The sequence below is a fragment of the Lissotriton vulgaris genome, chromosome 8 (genome assembly GCF_964263255.1).
Source record: "Lissotriton vulgaris chromosome 8, aLisVul1.2, whole genome shotgun sequence".
Taxonomy (NCBI): Eukaryota; Metazoa; Chordata; class Amphibia; order Caudata; family Salamandridae; genus Lissotriton; species Lissotriton vulgaris.
The window spans coordinates 1328906026-1328927384 of NC_141696.1; the positions used below are offsets into that span (position 1 = coordinate 1328906026).

General features: G+C 44.7%; 1 protein-coding gene across 1 annotated transcript in view; it reads left to right on the forward strand.

Moving 5' to 3' along the window:
• The window catches only part of DCUN1D5 (defective in cullin neddylation 1 domain containing 5), a 143591-nt gene that overhangs the window by 98402 nt on the left and 23830 nt on the right, over positions 1–21359 (forward strand). Inside the window, exons 6-7 of the mRNA XM_086935266.1 lie at positions 13502–13610; positions 13689–13793. Of these exons, the coding sequence (XP_086791392.1) occupies positions 13502–13610; positions 13689–13793 (214 nt within the window). The remainder of the gene's footprint in view (positions 1–13501; positions 13611–13688; positions 13794–21359) is intronic.

Here is a 21359-nt window from a genome sequence, read left to right on the forward strand (position 1 = left end):
TTATTTCTCGATCTCAAATTGTATCGGTCTCTTCCAGGTAATTCTTGATCAGTAAACAGCTGAGGATCAGTAGTGTCCAACCGCTTCGCAGGAGGTATTGCTGCTTGCAAAAGCCGATCGCTCTCCAGTTCCGAATTAGTACCAATCAAACGAGCATCACTGAACGTGACAAATTTCGGGACAGTTTCTGTTTCTGAATCTGCAAGACCATCTTGAACCCACTTATCGTGTGGTAAAGATAGGGGTGCTTTCTTCGTGTGGCACCCATGTATCCAGTGTTTCTTCCCACTAACTCGCACCGCAGATCTCGTTGACAAGAGGACTTGATAAGGTCCAGTCCAGCGGGGCCGAGTATTCTTCGTTCTCTGGAAGTTCCTAATGAACACCCAGGAACCGGGTTCAAGCACGTGTCCTGGATAGTCTGTAGCTTGTGGAAGAGAATCGTTAACCTGTTGGCGTAAAACACTCATTTTAGTTGTCATTTCACGCAAGTAATCAAGCAAAACAGGGTACTCAAGGTCACTAAAGTTCGTTGGTCTTGGTACGCCCCAAATATTCGCCGGGCGACCAAACACAACCTCATACGGACTCAAACCCATTCGTGAGTGCACAGTCATTCGGGTGGACAAAAGCTCTAAAGGCAAAGCATCTGGCCATTGTAGCTCTCTTGGATTTTGGCCAACTTTAACTTCAGAGTGGCATTGTAGCACTCAACTAAACCAGCTGATTGGGGATGATTTGCAGCGTGGAATTTCTGCCTAATCCCAAGGCCTTCACAAACTCTCTTCATCACTCGTCCCACAAACTCACTTCCGTTATCACTCCAAACGATTCTCGGCAATCCAAACCTAGGGAAAAATTCCTTTATCAAAGCTTTGGCAGTGGACAAGGCAGTATTGTCCTTAAGAGGGTAAGCTTCTCCTCATCTAGAAAAAGAGCAAACAACCACCAACACATACTTTAAGTTGTTGCATCTTTCCATATAAAATCTAGCTGCAATGCCTCAAACGAGGAGGAGCAAAATGACCAGCTGGTGTTGGAGTTCCCTTACCAGGATTATGCATCAAACACACCATGCAATTCTTAACCAAGTTCTCTGCAAATTTGGGTATTCCTGCATTCTGCCAAACCGGAGCCAACAACTTGCAAATCCCTTTCACACTAATATGTGCCAATCCATGTGCCATTGTAACAACTGGAAGCACATACGCATTCGGCAGCAACCATCTTTGATGTTCGGACAAGTCATTCCAACAACCACTCGCATCCAATCTACCCTTATTCTCCCTCCAGTCATCCAACTCTTTCTCCGAAACCTCACTCTGAATAATCTTCACACTCTCAATAGTGTCTTCGCACATGCCTTTCTCTGGAACCCATCTTGCTGGACCCACAACATACATTCGACTTGTTACATTTCTAGCAGTTTCTTTCGCAACCTCCTCTGCAAACGCATTACCACGACCAATATCATCTGTAATCTTTTTATGGGCGCTACACTTCACAATCGCTATTTGCAAAGGTAGCGTAAGAGATTCAAGAAGCTCATTCACCAGTTGCCCATGCTGGATTTTCGTCCCATGCGATGTCAAAAATCCACGTTCAAGCCACAATCGTCAAACTATGGACCACTCCAAACGCATACTGGCTATCAGTATATACATTCACTCTTTTCCCTTTCGCCAACACACATGCTCTCGTAAGTGGTATTAACTCTGCCGCTTGAGCAGAATTATAGGGAATTCGAGCATCTTCGACAACTGTATGTAAACTCGTCACAGCATATGCTGCAGTAGTATCACCATTTGGTAATTTAAAACACGAGCCGTCAACCCACAAGGCATCATTGCAATCAGGGAGAGGAGTATCTTTGAGATCAATCCTCCCTTTCGTCTCTTCTTCAGTTCTCAAAAAACAATTGTGTTGCTCTTCACTATCATAGTCTGTCTCAAGCGATATTGGCAACAACGTAGCCGGATTAAGAGTATTGCACCTCTTGATGTGCACATGACTTGCCAACAACGTAAGCTCATACCCTGACAACCGAGCACTAGTCGAGTGCTGTGTCTTCGTCCGATTCAACAAGGTATCCACTGCATGTGGAACCATAACCACTAGTGTATTATCCATAACCAAACCAGCAGATTGTCGAATCGAAACAGCCGCTGCTGCAGTTGCTCTCAAGCAACTTGGCAACGCTCTGGCTACAGGATCTAAGGTCGACGAAAAGTACGCACATGGGCGTTGCTTCTCGCCAAATTGTTGAGTCAAAACCGACAATGCACATCCCTCTCTCTCGTGAACATACAATGTGAAAGGCTTGCTGTAGTCGGGAGTACCCAACACAGGAGCCGAACACAACGCATCACGTAATTCAGAAAAGCTATTTTGACATTCATCAGTCCAAGGAATAGGATTTGGAGTATCCTTAACCGTAAGGGCTATCAAAGGTTTTGCTAAAAGAGAAAAATTCGGGATCCACTGTCTACAGTACGACGTGATACCCAAAAACGCACGTACTTCTCTCTGTGTTGTAGGGACACTCATTTTCGCAATGGTCTGAATTCTTTCTGGGGTCAGTTTCTTTCCCTCCTTCGATAAGAGGTGACCTAGATAGGTAACTTCTTGGCGACAGAATTGTAGTTTGGAAAGAGACTTTGTGATGACATTTAGACAAATGAGACAACAAGGACACAGTGGCATCCTTACATATGTCTTCAGTATCGGCAGCGACAAACAAATCTACATACTGGATAAGGGCCGTACCTTCCGGTAAGGCCAACAAGTCAAGTTGTGTCTTCAGAGCTTGACTGTAAATTGATGGACTCTCACAATAACCTTGAGGAGCGCGCTTGAAGTGGAAACTTCGTCCTCCTAAAGAGAATCCAAAGATATCTCTACTCTCTATGGCAATCGGGATGCTCAAAAAAAACATTTCGCTGGATCCCTACCGAAACTAGAAAAACAGTCACCCACGCTCTGGTCACGAGCCGACTGGACTACGGAAACACCCTCTACGCCGGCACCACCGCAAAACTCCAGAAAAAACTTCAACGCATCCAGAACGCCTCAGCCAGGCTCATATTAGACATCCCGCGTAAAGAACACATCTCTGATCACCTGAAAAACCTCCACTGGCTCCCCGTCAATAAGAGGATCACTTTCCGGCTCCTAACCCACGCACACAAAGCACTCAACGAAATCGGACCCGAATGCCTCAACACACGACTATCCTTCTACAACCCCTCCCGCCAGCTACGATCCTCCAACCAAGCCCTTGCCACTGTACCCCGCATCAACAAAACCACCATGGGAGGTAGATCCTTCTCCTACCTAGCAGCTAAAACTTGGAACTCACTTCCCACTGACCTTCGCCTTACTCAGAACCACCTAGCATTCAGAAAACAACTCAAAACGTGGATATTCGACAAGTAACTCCCCACCCTTCTCCAAGCGCCTTGAGACCCTCTGGGTATGTAGCGCGCTATATAAATCTTTGACTTGACTTGACTTGAAAGAAAGCATTCTTTAAATCAATCACCGAAAACCAGGCAGCAGAAGCCGGAATCAATGTCAGTAATGCAGTTATATCAGGTACAACAGGGAATTGCGGAACGACTATCTTATTCACTTCACGAAGATCGATAACAAACCTATATACAGGAGGCTGTGAAGAATCAGTTCTCTTTAGAACAGGCAAAAACGGACTATTACGCACATTTCCTCGAGTCTCTTCAATTACACCTTTATCAATCAAATCATAAATGATCGCTAAAAGCGCTCGTTCACCATCACTCGAAATACGATATTGCGGAGTGCGTGGTAACTGAGCATTCGCCTTCAACGTCACAACATATGGAGGAATGTCTAACAGGCCCACATCATTTGGACCCGTAGCCCACAAGGAACCTGGTAGCAAGGACAATTCCTATGGAAGACAACCTTTCGACACGTATATTGGAGAAATCACATTCTCACCTAATGTAAGTTGTACTCCAGACGGTGAACAATACAGAGTCGCATACAATCTCTTCAACAAGTCAAGGCCTAGTAAGTTCTCATTACAACCTGTAGTCAAAAGAAGGGGTGCTTCAAACCTACGAGGACCAACAGAAAGAGGCAATGGAACAGAAATCTGATTCATAACGGTGGCGCCAGAAAAACCTATAGAAACATTATTGAAGCCAGACAAAGGTGCGCCAGGGAGTTTCGATTGCATAATAGAACTCTTCGTAGCACCAGTGTCCAGCAGGAAAGGCTCTGACACACCTGATGCAATCACTTCCACATAAGGTCCACTCTGATCTACCGGAACTGAAACAACTCCCTCTCTTTGTCCATGGCTGTCCTAATAATCATTACCTCGCTCTCCATCGCCTTCGACATAGTAATCATCTACGTAGTACTGTGTAGATTTACCAGAAGACTGTTGTTGGTCAAAACTATTCATTGAATTCTGTGGAGGCAAAGGGCGCGCGTTCTGTCCGCGACCTCTTCCTCGAGGCACTTGTTGAGCACCTCTACCTCTAACACCAGGAGCACTATTAGCACGTTGCAACAAAACCGGACAACTATTCTTGTAATGACCCTCTTCTCTGCAATACGCACACTGATTAGGACCATCGGGAATACGCTGTTGTTGAGGAGTCTCGTCTCTTTGCGAGTTCCTCGAATACTGTTGAGACTGCTGATAGTCACGCTGATTATTAACACGAGGTGGATAAGCTTGTTGTAGAAGAACTTTAGTCTTCAATTCTTTAGTCTTCTTATCCGCTCTTTCTAACTCATCCTTACGCCTATTCTCATAGTACTGTGCCGTAGCAAGGATCTGCGCTGAAGTAGAAACGGGCCAAGAACTCTCAGAATCTTTCAATTTAGTACACAACTCGGGAAGAAGATTGTGCACGAATTTATCGACGAACAATCTCTGGCCACCTTCTGTAGCCATAACCTGACGACTATGATCAACGAACGTTTCCTCGAACTGCGAGAGTCTGAAACAGACTCTTCTTTCTTCTGCTTACAAGCTGACAGTTTGTCCCAATTAACACTGACTTCAGGCATTAAAGTCTTCATGAAAGTAATAATCCTACCAGGAAGCTCAGTAATAGCATCTTTAGGCTTAGCACCTCCAACTTGTCTATCATTTGCCGCAGCGAGATTCGCCCACGAATCGCCCAATACAAGATCATGATCTGTATGACGAATGGCATTCCAAATGGACTGTGGAACAACGTTCCCAAAAAGCATATCTATATCCGCCAAATTCATGACACGAACTCAGTTTGTGCAAGTTCTTTATAATATCCCGCCGGATTCTTTCGCGGATCTGGTAATGTCTGCTTAAGCGCTAAAACTTCTGCACGCTTCCACGGTACATGTACCCACACACGTTGGAAATGTGCTTGAACCGGTGGATTAGCAGCAGCATCAGCAGGTCTCCATACTGGAGGAACCTCTCGCATCGGATATTGACGCGCTTGTCTCCTAACGGACGAATCTGGCTCAAACAACCGTTCAATAGGAACATCGCTACGTAGCAGCAGTAACACTGATACCGCTTTCTCAACATCGGGTAGACTCGCAATCGTTCCTTTGGCAAATTCCGAACGCAATCGGGATAATTCTACAGGAACCCTACCCACTACATCCATCCATTGTTCATGGAGGAATGCACACAAGTTCAAAAACGTAACGCTGCTTTGGACCTTCCCATTGTCGGAAAACATCCATAATACCTTCCAGATCATACTAGGACTTATACGTCACCCATCTACGTGTCATATGGTCTAGAACCACTCGTTCATCTGTATCAGGCAGTTGACTACGCAATTGTCTACGCTCATTCATAGGAGACATACCCATTTGTCCCAAGATAGGAGTTAGAAAATTAGAAAAGGCAGCGGTCATCCGCTGTCTAGGAGAAGGAACAGTCGGAAGGACAAGAGGAGACGAAGCAGTAGTAGTCGGATCTATAGTTGGAACAGACATAGAAACAGCAGGAGTAGCAGAAGGCAAAGCAGGCAACCCTTGAAGGCTGCGCATTAGAAGGAACAACCAACGGAGGAGCTGGCTGTAAAGGAATAACAGGAGGCAAAGCAAGAGGAGTTTGCACGGCCACAACAGGCTGTGGTGGAGCCGTAGCATTCTGCATATAGGGTGGTGGAGAATTTAGCAAATTCGACATCAAAGGGTCTTTCACAAGATCCTTTTCATCTTTCTGCTCTTTAGCTGGCAAAACTGGGTAGCATCTGTCTACCGCTAACTTCCTCACTCTAAGCATCTGCTCACTATCTCTTTCGTCTTCATAATTTTTGTATGCAACGGCGGCTTGCACCATTGACATACCCTTCCTATTCTTCTTCGCTAACTTAATTTCTTTCTGTTTGGCTTCTTTGCGCCATATGCGGAAAGAGTCCAACATCGCCGGCCGGGATTTCTTCTTGAACAACTTCACTTCAAGATTATCTAAGACTTCTGTCTCAAAACTACCATAACGGGGCCACGGTAGGACACCGTCATTCTTCGTGTATTTTATCCAAACCTCATTATAGCTAATTGGACCTACTCCATGCTTCACGTACAACTCGTATGTAGGAGTTCCGATCGGAGGAACCGGACACAAATCCTCTAACCGGGAATCCCTCATAGTACCACAACTAAACAAATTCCTAAGACTGCTAAAACCAGGCATCTTGCTCACTAGTCTAGCTTCAAACAACAAGGGTAATCTAAAATCGATAAGCTCGTGAATACACGAATCCCTTGGCTTTGGGGCCTGCAGGTACCAAATCAAAGCTATCCACTAAAGGATACAAAACAAACTAAGGACTAAGAACTAGGAGACACTCCCTTTATACTTAACTGAGTTGTCGATGGCGTCACCAGAAGACCCGTCTCGCTCTACAAACGTCTAAGGCTCCAAAACAGGACGACAGTCAGGGCAGCAGTCCTTCGTAGCCGTCGGGACGCGGGAAGCCTCGCAGCAAAGACCTTCGGAACCTCGTCGACATACAGGGGTCGCTGAAGTGGCTGTCCAACCTCCAGAATTTCTCACGACGCTCCTCACGAACCTCTGGCTTGGACCGGTACCGCTGAAGTCGCCCTACGTTGGGCGCCAAATGAGGTACTGGGTTTTCTTGGAACCAATACTAATACAAAACCCAGCGGTGTCAGGGCAACACCCAAAGACCCCGGATTCCCCTGTCTTGGCAAACAGACACGGGATACTTCTCGATGACGTCAAAGACCAAAGTTTAATGGTTGCAACCAGGGACAGAGGTCTACGAAGTACTCGGGTAGTTCGAAAGAGACTGCACCACCTCAATGAACGAAACTGTCTTTTATGCCGAAAATTAAGCTTCTGGCAACATCACAATTTACATTCCGTGCATACAAAACTAACCAATGAGCAAGTAGCATTTCAAAAAGTAGCGAATCACGACAGTCAAAGTTAATCCCACTTTCCGTTGTCCAGCCCACCACAAACGATCGCACATATGCTATTTTCCTGTTCAATCAGGCCGGACAAACCCATCATAAAACCTTCAACCCAGTTCGATGAGCATATCGTAAAGGAAAGGCAGAAACGGATGGAAAGGAGATAGAGTGGGAACGGTGGGCCATAAAATCTGACCACGTCCTGCTCTTTGATCTTTATCAGTGCAGCTGTTAACCAAGGAACTGGCTCAGCAGGATTCGCCCCGGGCGAGGAATCAGTTTGGCCAGGTCAACCAGAAGTCAGCTAAGGCGTACGTGTCAAGGACTCGTTCGGCCACAATCACAGGGCCTATGTTAGGGCAACCATACAAGATGGCTGCCACATTACAAAATGGAACCCGAGGGTTCAAACTAAATCCTCAAATGCAGAGTGTTCTCCTATATCGATTCATACGAAAACACCCAGACACGTTAGACTCGTCATTTGCGGTCTGCCGACACCAAGATCGTCCATTTCCGACAATCTTTATAAATCGGGTTTCGGAACTATCTAACCCATTTCGGGACCACGGAACCACAGGACGTGCCCTTAGATTTATTTTTGACGTTGGTGTTTGGAAAAAAAGAAAAAAAAATGCCTTGAATAGTGCAGTGTGCGTTAAGTGAGAACGTTTTTATTTATTTATTGAGTTTTGGACATGTAACAATAAGCTTAACCAGCAAACATTGCCACTCAAAAGTTCCAATACAGTAGATTATCTAAACGCACAGTGATGGAAGAGAATTAGCACATTGCATTGATGGACATCAATATTCCCATCAGCATAAATAGTGTAGGGTCAACATTGCAGACATAATCAGGTCTAGTGTGAACTAGGCCGAATCCCATGTGTGAGCGCCGTCACCCATCAAACGGCGTTTCTGCTTCAGTGTCATTAGGGGCAGCTTGCACTAAGAGGTACGTTTGGGGGGAGACCAGATGTCGTGTGTGCGGGAGGAAGTCGGCAGGAGTTCAGCATAGGTTTTTAATTGATCTTGACAAAATGTAAATTGAGTCAAGATTTTAAGTCCATTTTTAACTCCTTCGCTGCGTGGCAAATTCCGCCTCGGTGCAAGAGGGGGCGGGGCTGGGGTGGCGCTGCCGTACTGAGGGCGGGTCCCGGTCGTCATGAGTCACAGTAGGCGTGTGCTCATGACGGCCGATCAATTCTCCTGCACATGCAAGGAATTAACCGCACCTGGGCCGAGCGGCAACGTTCAGATGGCTCCCGGCTGTCATGAGCACTCAAGGTGTTAATATATTTCAGGCCCATGGGCTCAGGAATTCTTCTGTTTGTCTGTGGAAGTGCAAGCCTAAGTGCTTTCCTACGTCTTGCCACTTCTCTTGCAGGTTGTTGTTTTTCATTCAACCCGAAAATAAAAGCAGAAGTCTGCGCTGTTTCTTATCCCACTGGAATACCACCGCTGCTATCATAAGACATTTCTTCCAACAGCTGGGACCATTTAATTTCATGAACAGTTGAACGGGATAGAAGGCCCATTTGTTCAAAATGTTTGTCAATAAATATTACATGCCCTAGTTTTTACCTTTAACTGTTACTCCATGGTCCATGCTATTTCAATAGAAATATTTTTCATTCTTGTTTTAATTTTGAAGTGATTTCACTTTGAGAAGGATAAGACAACACAGGAACGTCTGTGAGATATATGGGTAGCCATGATTTGTCTCGTAGAATTTGGGACGATCAAGCAGAGTACATCTAAAATAGTAAAAGCTAACAAAACCTTTCCAGTGCTCTTCAGTTTGAATATATTTATGCAGCTGTTTTTGGTTTGTACAGAAAGGTTATATTTTCACTTTCGAATCTTGTGTGGAGATTTTTGACCATCATTGCTTTTTTTTGTAATGCAAATAAAACGTAGCTAAAATAAAATCTATAAAAACTACAGGGCTATCCTCTCAATTAAGCGAATTATACCTTTTTTTATCTTTATCATTTTATTAAGTATTATGTTTTTACCATTTCTCTGGTCTTCTAAACTAAAAGTGATTTGTTTGATTGAGGCACATGCTATTCGCTATGGATAATTTCTTTCATTTTTTTTTCTGCAAGCATATACACTCTGCATTTTTACTTTTAATTCTTATTGCATATCTTTTACAAAATAGGTTCCAAGGTCGCCATGGCCTGAGCAGTTTTTGCCAATGCTTGTATTTCTCGAATATCTCAGTGGATGATTGCACTTCTGAGACCAGCCGCAAATGTCGAAAGTCATAGGCTTTGCAGACACTGCCTCAATAAGGAGTGCAGTATTGTGAAAGCAATCCTTAAACAAAGGAATTTATTCTTGATTTCTTGCCACTTCTGAAGTTTTTGGATAACCGTTTGACTAGAGTATCAAGCTCAGGTTGTGACAACTTGAGAGAGTTGATCCGCAAGAGTGCCTGAGTGGGGCATGACATGGATACTGGAATGTAATTGCAGATTAAAGATTCACTAAACATTCGTCCTGCCTAAGAGTGCCAGCTGTGAACACGAAAGGACTTTGCTACCCAGATGATCCCTCCAAAGACAACTTGACCTGCTCAGTCGAAGCTCTTTAAAACTCTTCACTCCCTCCTCAACATTTTGTAAGGCATAATTGTCTGAGCAATTTGAAATCACCCTGCTTCTCTATTTCACTTGCTCTTACTAGTATTCCGCGTCGGCAGATCCAGTCAGCTGGCTGAACTTTATTCCTTAAAGTTGGGGACAGGTTAGTCTTTTATTCGAGCTCAATCTGCAGTCCTTTTAGACTTCTTCACCTCCATCTAACTTGATTGATAATATGACACCAGTAGTGGTTACTCTGTCTTTTGCGTTGTGCAAGTCTGGAATTCAATAGTAGGGCATAAAATATGGAACTAGATTGGTGCCAATAAATAAATAGTTAATGGGGAGATTCTAATTGACATCAAATAGACAGAAAGAGCAAAGCTAGAGTTGGCTATGATGTCACAATAGTAGTTGTTCAAAATTGAATTCCATGTTTTTATACGACTGTGTAATTTTGGATTGTCGTTTTACAGTATGTGGCATAAGCCAGCTTAATGTATAACATTGACAATTCTGCCCATTGCATTGTGCAGCGAACGCTGTTCTTAATAATAATCTAAATGTAACTTGTGTCTTGATAGGATCTGCTATTATTGCATTAAGTGTCCTAGTGTGATCTTTAACCCCTTCGATGCTCATGACGAGCTCAGCTCGACATGAGGCACGGTTGAGCTGTGCTGATGACGAGCTGAGCTTGGGGGGGGGGGGGGGGGGGGGACACCTCTAGCAGCCAAGGTGTTAATGAGGCAGAGTCCTTACTTTGCTGGTGTCAGTATTGGACATCAAATGGAGAGTTTTGTAGGGTGTCAATTTTAAATCTTAAAATGGCTACCTAAGTCACCCTCCTCTTGAAATATCATTTTGAAGTCGAGAGTGTTGGCGGTGCTGTAGCTGCTACTCTGGTCCTGTAAGTAATTCCACTTTCTGAGTCCAGTAGGCAGTTCTGCAGCGGACTGTTCCCAGTCGTAATTCCTCATTCGAAGTCCTCTAGAGTGACCGTGCTGCAGCTTCTTCTCTGGTCCCAGTGGTAATATCTCAGTCTAAGTTATCTCTGCAGTGCTGCAGCTGTATCGTTGTTCATACATCCGCTACGCTCGAAACCAAAACACATAGATAAAAGACATTGACTTTTGCAACGCCATTAGCTAATTTATTACAATTTGCAGTAGTATACTGATACATGATCAAGAAATATGGTTCGTACTGCAGCAGCCTTTATCGGACAAGGATTTAGGTAACTGCCAACTAGATTTTGTAATTGAATTTCAAAGTGCTTCCTAGAGGGCTGGTTCACTTCTGAGTTAATGAATCTACCCACAACTCTGACAAGGCAGCACAGCGGGGGCACCAGTCCTGGGGTTGGAGGGGTGCCTGGTTGCACGTGTTGGAGAATGCCAAACCTCACTCTGCTTAGTTGCTATTCAGTACGCATCCACCGATCCTTAATATTCTCAATCCATGCCTACATTGCAACACTTTTAGACTCATGTATTGCACAGGTTCAATCTATGCCTTTGGACTTCAGTTGACACAGACCTTGTGTAATATTTGCTTACAAACAAAAACACATTGGTACTATATAAACTCATTAAAATATTCAGATGATGGACAGATTTGATTATTCTGGTCTTCCTTTGAGTACAAGGACTCCATTACGGGGGACGCATGCAAAGCTTGCCTGTCTTAGAAGCATCTTGCCTGTGGGCACCTCATCAGAAAGGAGAACAAACCCACTTTCTGCTCATCTTAAAGATTTGTTGGAAAGTTATAGAAAGGTTGCTGCTGTTCATAATTTGACACCGTTTCTTACATCAAAGGCACCATACGAGGCACAGGGGTGGTGTATGTAAAGCCTTCAAAGTTGCTGGACCAACTTCAGTATGTTTTGTTGTTTGGTTCCGAGCCTTCAGCATAGCCACAGAACGGGAACATTTTAATACTAGAGCATTTTGTGTACAGTGAGTGTTAGAAGCAGAGCCAGGAGCTGTCCACGATTTTGAAAGGCTTGGCTTGCATTGTCTGTTTTAGAACCCTGGAGAAAGGAAAATTCAGTCTGGTGGCACTGGGCCTTCATCACTGAAATGGTTTTATCTGCGAAAGATTAATGCGAGTATTACAATAGTTTTCAGCTGTCGCTTTCTGAACCATGCTTTAAGGAGGAAGATATTGTAATTTTAACTTTCTTGGAGTGAGATGAGTCCTCCAACCACTCTGATTAATGACAACTGCCTGAGTGCAACGCAACTATCATTCCTTCCTCTGTGCCTAACCCATTGATATGTTAAACTCTTTTACCTAAATACTTATTGGTTAATGTTATGCCTAAAATTGGTGATTGATTGCCATCTGAGCTGGACACTTGCTTTTCCCAACATGTCTCTCCTTTAAGGATATCTGAATACACAGTGCATGTGAGGGAATTGTGGTACCTGCCAAACCACCACCAGGCATTGGGTGCGCCTGAGTACACGTCTCGACCACTTTCCTGGTTATATCTGGTAATGATAAAATGTAAGGTTGTGTAGTGGGCACTGGCACTCATTTTTGGGAACTGGCATGTGTTATTCATCAGACTTTGATGGAGGACAAACAAGAGAAAGAGGAAACGAAGCAAGGAGGGGAAAGAGATGGTTCAGGAGAAAGCAGGAATTTAGAAAACAACGTATAATGTGCTAGTAGGGTTGTGGAAGGAGGAGGCACGAGGTGGACTCAAAACTAGTCAGCACTGGTATTTAATACTGATGGTCTGGTACCTAAGAACATATTTATTTAACTAATGTAACCTTGGGAAGTCTACTAATCTGCTCTAATTCTGGTGGAAACTGAGGCTTGAGAACTAAAAGTATTTGGAGCAGTAGTTTTCTAACAAGGGGCTCAGGGATATTTTTTTCATATCTTCATGCACAGACTACCAAGCCTTTGTTTTAGTAACGTGTTCTCATCGTAGCCTGATTGTCATTTAAAACTTTTTTGTCACCTTGTATTGGAACATTGGAATGTTGAGCTGCATTGAGCGCCATGAAACCATTTTGGTGACCGTGCGCGGTATAAATGTTTTTAACATAACATAACAATGGAGTAACTCTGGGCTTATAATGGTGGGTATGAGCCCGGAGCTTCAGCATTCCAATGTTTGTCTCTAACGTTTCTCTCTTTTTTCATTTAGAACATTCTACCATTAGTGGGTTGAATGTTCAAGTGGCCTTATAGTCCTTCTGTCTCGGGCTATACCTGTTGTCAAAGGCCCTCTCCCTTGTTGTAGGCCGGGGTCACATAACTCTGGTTCCGGGCATTTAACAACTGGTATAGCCCTCGGAAGTGGGCTATAGTAAAACTGCTTGTGATATAAATATTTCTGCCACACTAATGTATATTTTTGTAAGCCATAAACCTACTTGTAGTAGTGATAATTATCTTAACCATCTGAAGTGTTTGAGTTACATACCAATTTTTGTTTTCTTAAGGTGTGACTGCACAGAAAAGTTACAAAGCAAATTTGATTATTTACGTTCGCAACTGAATGATATTCCATCTTTTAAGAACATATACAGATATGCCTTTGATTTTGCCAGGGTAAGTTTAATTTCTTGTTACGTATTTTAGTATTTTATAGTGTATTGCAATTTTGTTAATTTCGGATTTCCATTCTAGGAAAAGGACCAACGAAGCCTTGATATTGATACAGCAAAGTCTATGTTGGCTCTTTTGCTTGGAAGAACATGGCCACTTTTCTCAGTATTTCATCAGTACTTGGAGGTAAGGATATAGTGACATGCAAATCCCTGACTGGATTCTATTCAACAGTAGTGTATGTTACTACTTTATCTATGTAAATACTGAACTATATGGGTTAGTTGCAGTGTAAACAGAAGAGATTGTTTTCATTCTGTTCAGAAGGTGGAGTTTTGTAAGTATTCTTCTACCTGCAGATTCCTCACCTCTTGAATCTCTTCCACGTCCCACACTGCATCTAGAACACTGAAATAGCTCTGTTGTGCCGGTAGGTGGTACAGCAGTCCACTCTTGGTTCTGTGATTCACCCCGTATATGACCTGGAGTTGCACAAGATGCAATCCCGGTGCACTCACGTCTGTTGAGATTTATTTATTTTTGCTTTTTATTTTTCTGCACTCTTTCTCTCAAGTCAACAGATGCTCTCCTGAGACCCTTTTTTTAAAACCAAATTTTTGAATTGCAGTGTTTTCAGAGATTGCCATGAAAGATTCAGGTTTTAAATGCTGTTGCACTTACCACAACAAGATGGCACACTGGAAGTCCCAGGCACAACACCAATTTGTATGTGTCCTGTACACTAAGGCCATTAAGATTCAGGAACTTACTCTTCACTGTGCAGATTCGGGGTACACTTCAGTCTTTTTAGGCACAGGTCCTGCTCTTGATCCCACTGTGGCTGTTTTTTGACTATATGATAATTGAACAGGCTGCTCCCAATGACACGTCCTCAAGGGAAAAGGTCAAGATCTGTTGCAACAGAGATTCTTCTGCTTCTCAACATTTATTTTAGTTGAGGGGTAGGTCCTTTGTGTAACAGAAATTCTGCTGCCAGCATTCACTTCTGTTTGGATTACTGGGAGCAAGCCTTCATCTGCCTCAGTGGTGAGTCGCCAGGCCGTTTGCATCCCTGTCCTGGGAACGCAAAATATCTGTCTGCTCACCTCTCCCTGGAGTCTTGTGGTCCAGGAGTCATTCTCTTCCAAACAAAAGACCTGACTCCTTTTCTTATACTCCTCCTCTCAGGGAGTTGAAGAGGATCTAGGTAGTGGGAAAGGTGGTCTTAACTTCAAGGACTCTCACCTTTTATTCCATGAAAGCAACCTCCCTCCTGACTTACAAATCCATTGTCCTATGGGAGATGGTGCATGTTGCGCCCAGACCTTCTTGACCATTTACGCAATCATTAATTTCACAGATGATTGTCATCCCATGTAAGGCTCAGCCAAGCAGATCCTTTGCTCTGGCCTAAACTCAGTGGCAATGTCTGTGAGCCGCCCAACACAATCTCCCTTGGTCCTGGCTTTTTGGGTGATATCCCATAAAATCTTATAGACCAGCCTTGTGATAGTCTGTCTCTTTGGAGGGACAGTTGATTTAGTGCTGAAATTCTTAATGGAAGGTGCTTAGGGCTGACTTCATCTGCTCGCTAGCCTCCTCACTAGTTCAGGAAGGCCTGGACTAGGCCTGCCCTTTCAGCAGCTCCAGTCCTTTCACCCAGTGCTGGAACCAAACTAGTTATTTCTGAGCTAAGCTAGTGTTTCTGAATGCTGTTGAAGGCCGAAATAGCAGTCACCTTTCTCCTCTTAACTGACCCTTCCGGCAAAAACCACTTTAATCTGCCCTTGAGTGAGTGTGCGTGCAGCCTCTTGGGGGCAGAGAGATGGGTGGCAGTGTGTCGTTTAATTTGACACACTGGCAATCCAATACCTTGTACTGTTGGGTTCTACAGATTGCAGAACAAGGCTTCGCTAGTCATAGAAATACCACCTCTCATTCCTCTTCTGTTCTTTTTGTCACATTGGAAAACTAAGCACACATTTTGCTGCTGAAGGGTATTTCTCTGTTGAGCAAAGGGCCCATGTAGTTGGTTACAATGAATGAAATCAGCAACTGCTAATCTCGTTATTTTGTTTAAAATTGCATACTGGCTGCAATAGCAGACTTAAAACAGGTTTTAAAAGGCTACTTGACTGAGTGCTGCAGGGTCACTAGTTATTTTAATGTTCGAGGCATATGAGCTGCAGATACTACACTTAGCATTAGATCGCCACCTGGTGTTGGGCTCGGATGATTGCATGTTGTCGTCTTGGAAGAAGTCTTTTGTAGTCACGAGATAGGTGACTCCTCCCTTGGACGATAGTGCGCATGGGCATCGGCTCCATCCTTGGATTGTTTTTTTCTGCCACTGGGTTTGGATGAACTTTTCTGCTCTGGCTAGAGAGACTTTTCAAGCACTTCAAAGCGCCAAAAACGTATTAAAACTTTACCGAACTACCTTTGATATCGACTAACATAGTTTTCGACTCCAGCTTGATTCCAGTCGCCGATGCGGGCCGTTGGGCCTATCCACGCCATGAGGCCTACACCTCATGGAAAGGACCCCATTCAAGAGATGCCCCAAGTGTGGAGCAAAGTTTCCACACAGTGACCACCACGAGGTCTGCAACCTGTGCTGTCAGAACAGGACAAATCCAGCTGTACAGCCTGCGCGCCCTTTCGATCCAAGAAAACCATCCGAGATCAGAGGGACCGTCGACATGACATGCAGAGATCAGCTCCGGAACCGGTGGATATCTTCGAGGAGGTTCCGCTCGTTCCCGAAGAAGTTTCCGATCTCAAATAGTTACAGAGGCAGACGAATCAGATGACTCCATACCATCGGGTCAGCACGTGAGTACTACTGCCCCTGCACCACACACAGCACCCAGATCGAAGGCAAAGGTCAACACTATGCCTCCGGGGCCCATTCGCAACCGAAAAACCACTTAGAAAGCCCCGCCATTGAGCCCGGCTCTGAAGAAAATAATTAAGCCTTCCGGTAGCTCCGTACCGAGCAAGACTCGTGTGCCGATCCCACAAGCTACCTCGGCACCGAAAGAGGTCTCGGCTCCGAAACCGTCAACTTCTAAAGACAAAGGCATGAAGCCAGCGTCCCGACGCCTCGAAGCCGACGAGACCAGCTTCCACTTCGAAGCCACCGTCTTCGGTACCGAAACAAAACCAGGCCTGATTCCGATGCGCCCAAGCCCTCGAAACAGCCTACGACACCGAAAACAATACCGTTGGTGCCGAAAACTACGCCAAAGGACATTGTAACACCTCCTAAGGCTAAAGACCAGCAGCAACCTTGCCCGGAACCGAAAAAATCGCCGCCGACAAAGGTTCCACAAGAAGAAGACCTTTTCCAACCAGATCCTCTGCAAAAGAAGATAAAGTGCGAACTAGATGTAGCAGACACTGCATCTAGAGCTGTAACACTAGTGTTGTACTTAGAAGACATGCGTGGCTACGCATTTCAGGATTTAAACAGGAAGTGCAAACTACCATTTTAAATCAACCTTTTAATCAAAATCAACTGTTTGGACCAGAGGTAGATACAGCACTTGAAAAGATGCAGAAGGATACAGACACTGCCAAATCTATGGGAGCTTTACAGTCCACACAAGCTAAAAGTTCCTTTTGGCAGTCCTTCTACAGAGGAGACTCCAAACAGACTGTAGCAGACAATACAACATCCTTCAAATCTAACACACAAACATCCTCTTACACGGGATATTTTAGAGGAGGATATAGAGGAAACTACAACAAAGGAAGAGGTCGGGGTAACAACAATAATCTAACCTCTTCCACCACAAAACAGTGACTTCCCTCTGCTTCCCCAACAGCATTTCACTCCTGTTGGGGGGCAGATTAACCCAATTCCTACCTGTCTGGAATTCCAAACACAACTGACAAGTGGGTAAGACAAATTATCCAGAATGGCTACTGCCTCGAACTTATAGCAACCCCTCCACACTTACCACCCAGTCCGCGTCCAATGTCTGCAGAACACCTTACTGTGCTCGAACAAGAAGTTCGGTCGCGTCTTCAATAGGACGCAATAGAAATAGTTCCTTTACAACAGCAAGGAACAGGTGTTTACTCTCTATATTTTCTCATACCCAAGAAGGACGGGACACTAAGACCAATTTTCAACCTCAGGCCACTCAATCATTACATACAATCAGATCATTTTCATATGATCACTTTACAACAAGTGCTCCCACTGCTGCAGCAAGGCGATTTCCTTACAACACTAGATCTAAAGGACGCCTTATTTCACATTCCTATACATCCTGCTCACAGGTTTGTACTGGAAGGGCAACCTTATCAGTTCAAAGTCTTTCCATTCGGAGTGACAACGACACCAAGAGTATTCACAAAGGGCCTAGCAGTAGTAGCAGCAGGAGACAACAAATACATGTCTTCCCTTATCTAGACGATTGGCTCATAAAAGCCAAGTCATTCAATCGGTGTGTCCAACACACACATCAGACAATTCAAACATTGCACGACTTAGGGTTCACAATCAACTACACCAAGTCGCACCTGCAACCCTCTCACATACATCAGTATCTAGGGGCTACAATAAACAAGTCTACAGCTCTAGCGTATCCCAGTCCAGTAAGGATACAGATCATTCAAACCTTAGTCAGTCTTCCAACATCAACACTCTCTCCAAGCTAGTGTTCATGAGACTAATAGGCACGATGGCGTCTTGCATTTTTATTGTGCCATTTGCAAGACTGCATATGATACAGGAATGTCTAGCACGACCGTGGAACCAGGTTCAAGGGCAACTAACAGACCTGGGTTCGGTAGACAGCTGCACACATCGCTCTCCGCAGTGGTGAAACACCAAAAACTTGACAAAAGGGCGGCTGTTCCTTGAGCCTGTTCCACAAATAGTACTCACAGCAGACTCATCTCTCACAGGATGGGGAGCTCATCTCCTACATCATACGACACAAGAACAATGGACCATTCAACAAAGATTGTTCCATATCAACCATCTAGAGCTGCTAGCAATATTCTTAGCACTCAAAACATTCCAAGTACAAAACAAAGCTGTCTTAATCCGGACGGACAACATGACAGCTATGTGTTATATACAAAAGCAGGGGGGGGACACACACTCTCTATAACTGTCCCAGTTTGCACAGAACATTTGGAGATGGGCAATTCCACGAAATATATATCTGCTAGCACAACACCTTCCAGGAGTTCACAGTCAGCAGATCTGTTGAGTCGGCAGACACAAAAAATTCACGAATGAGAACTACATCCGCAAGTTCTTCAACCATTTTTCTACAAGTGGGGTCATCCAGACATAGATCTGTTCGTCACACAAGGAAACACAAAATGCCCAACCTTTGCCGCCAGGTTTCCACACCCGCTGTCCAAGGGCAATGCGATATGGATGAACTGGTCAGGCAGATTTGCGTACGCTTTTTCGCCATTACCACTAATACCATTAATAGTACGCAAGCTCAGACAAGTCTCTCAAATTAATCCTGGTAGATCCCATATGGGCACGCCAACCATGGTTCACCACACTGCTAGAACTCTAGTTCCACACCAAAAGTTACGCCTCACACCATCCCTGCTAACACAGAACCATGGAGACATCAGCCATCCAGACCCAAATCAACTGAATCTGGCGATCTGGCTCCTGAAGTCTTAGTTGTGTTATCTTAACCTACCACCAGACTGTATGAACATCATTAAAAAGGCCAGGAGACCTACTACCAGAGCTTGTTGTGCTGCTAAATGGAAGAGATTTGCCATTTATTGCAACAATTACTTAATTGATCCACTGGACGCGTCTATCCAGAATATCATGTTCGAGGCATATGAGCTGCAGATCCTACATTTAGCAATAGATCGCCTCCTGGTGTTGGGCTCGGATGATTGCAGGTTGTTGTCTTCTTGGAAGAAGTCTTTTGTAGTCACGAGATAGGCGACTCCTCCCTTGGACAGGCGACTCCTCCCTTGGACAATACTGCGCATGGTCATCGACTCCATCTTCAGATAGTTTTTTTCCGCCGCTGGGTTCGGATGAAAGTTTTCCGCTCCGGCTAGAAAAAGACTTTTTCTGCTCTTTTGAAGCGAGAAACTTCAAATAAACTTCTTTCGACATCGAATATACTTTCGACATCACCAGCTACATTCTGGTGCGTCGACGCGGGCCGTTGGACCCATCGGCGCCGTGCGGCCTACGCCTCATGGAAAGAACTCCATTCAAGAGATGCCCGGTATGTCGAGCAAAATTCCCTCATAGCGACTATCACGAGGTTTGCAACCTCTGTCTCTTGCCAGAACACGACGAGTCGACCTGCACAGCCTGTGCCTCCTTCCGATCGAAGAAAACAATTCGAGATCGGAGGGCCCGTCAACACGAAATGAGAAGATCAGCACCAGCACCAGAGGCCATCTTTGAAGAGGAGATCGTCTAAGAAGACGTCTCAGAGGGCGAATATATCCAATCGAAGATATCTCCGAAGACGAGGCTCCACTCGGCGCAGAGGAAGACTCGCCTGATCTCCAAATAATATCGGGGGCAGAGGATTCGGACGATTCGATCCCGTCTCGACAACCCGTTAGTACATCTGCCCCTGCACGACAGACTTTACCCAAACAGAAGGCAACGGTCAGCACTCCGCCCATGGGGCCCAGTCGAGACCGACATATATCCTCCAACGCCCCGCCTTCGGGCCCGGCTCAGAGGAAAGACAGTACGCCTTCCGGTGCCTCTGCACCGAAGAGACACCATGTGCCAGTTGCACCTCATCCATTGGCACCAAAATATCCTTCGGCACCGAAGGATCCGTCGGCACGGAACAAACACATCGGCGCCTAAAGGCAAAGACACTTCGGCACCCGTATCATCTGCCCCAAAGACAAACACTGTACCATTCCGAAAGCTTCGACCCCGAAACCTTCCGGTTCAAAAAACAAGGAGGGGAAGCCAATTTCCGGCACCACAAGACCGACACAACCTGTCTCCACGCCAAAAATTATATCATCAGTACCGAAGACCCCAGATAAGGTTAAACAACATTAGGCACCGAAAATATTGCCAAAAGACTCAGGTACTCCTCATAAGGCAAAAAGTACTAAACAACCTCTATCGGCTCCGAAAAAATCGACGCCGAAGAAGGTTATACAAGACTAAGAACTATTTACACCAGATCCTAAACAAATAAAAGGTCCATATTAATCCAAAAACATGTGGAAGCAATTCCTCAAAGGAGACCAACAGAAACACCACTTACACCTGTGGTCCCTGACAAAAAGGACTGTGCAACTTCTCCAATGCACCCTTCCTCTCCTTCTCCTTCTTCCTCTCCTGTTACTCCATATCAACCTATAAATTCTCCTATTCACTCTCCTGCATCATCACACCACACGGATGAGGAGTATGATCTGGGTGGGGGGGTGATGTTCCAGAAACACATACATACCCTTTAGATGAGGAGGCTAACACAGATTACCCTAAGGATGATGAGGATGCATACAATTGTTCACCAAATAATGCACCAGACATCCCGGATCCTCAGTACTACCCAACAAAACCTTCCCCTAGAGAGGACAGTGTTGGCTTTAATCATTTGTTAAACAGAGCTGCACTTTACCATTGGGTTCCTATGCACTCTGACATTGAGGAGGACTTCTTGTTAGACACTTTCGAACAGTCACAAAGGTCTACTCAAATACTACCAATGATTAAGGGAGTCATAAAACATGCTCCAGAGATTTTTAAAGATC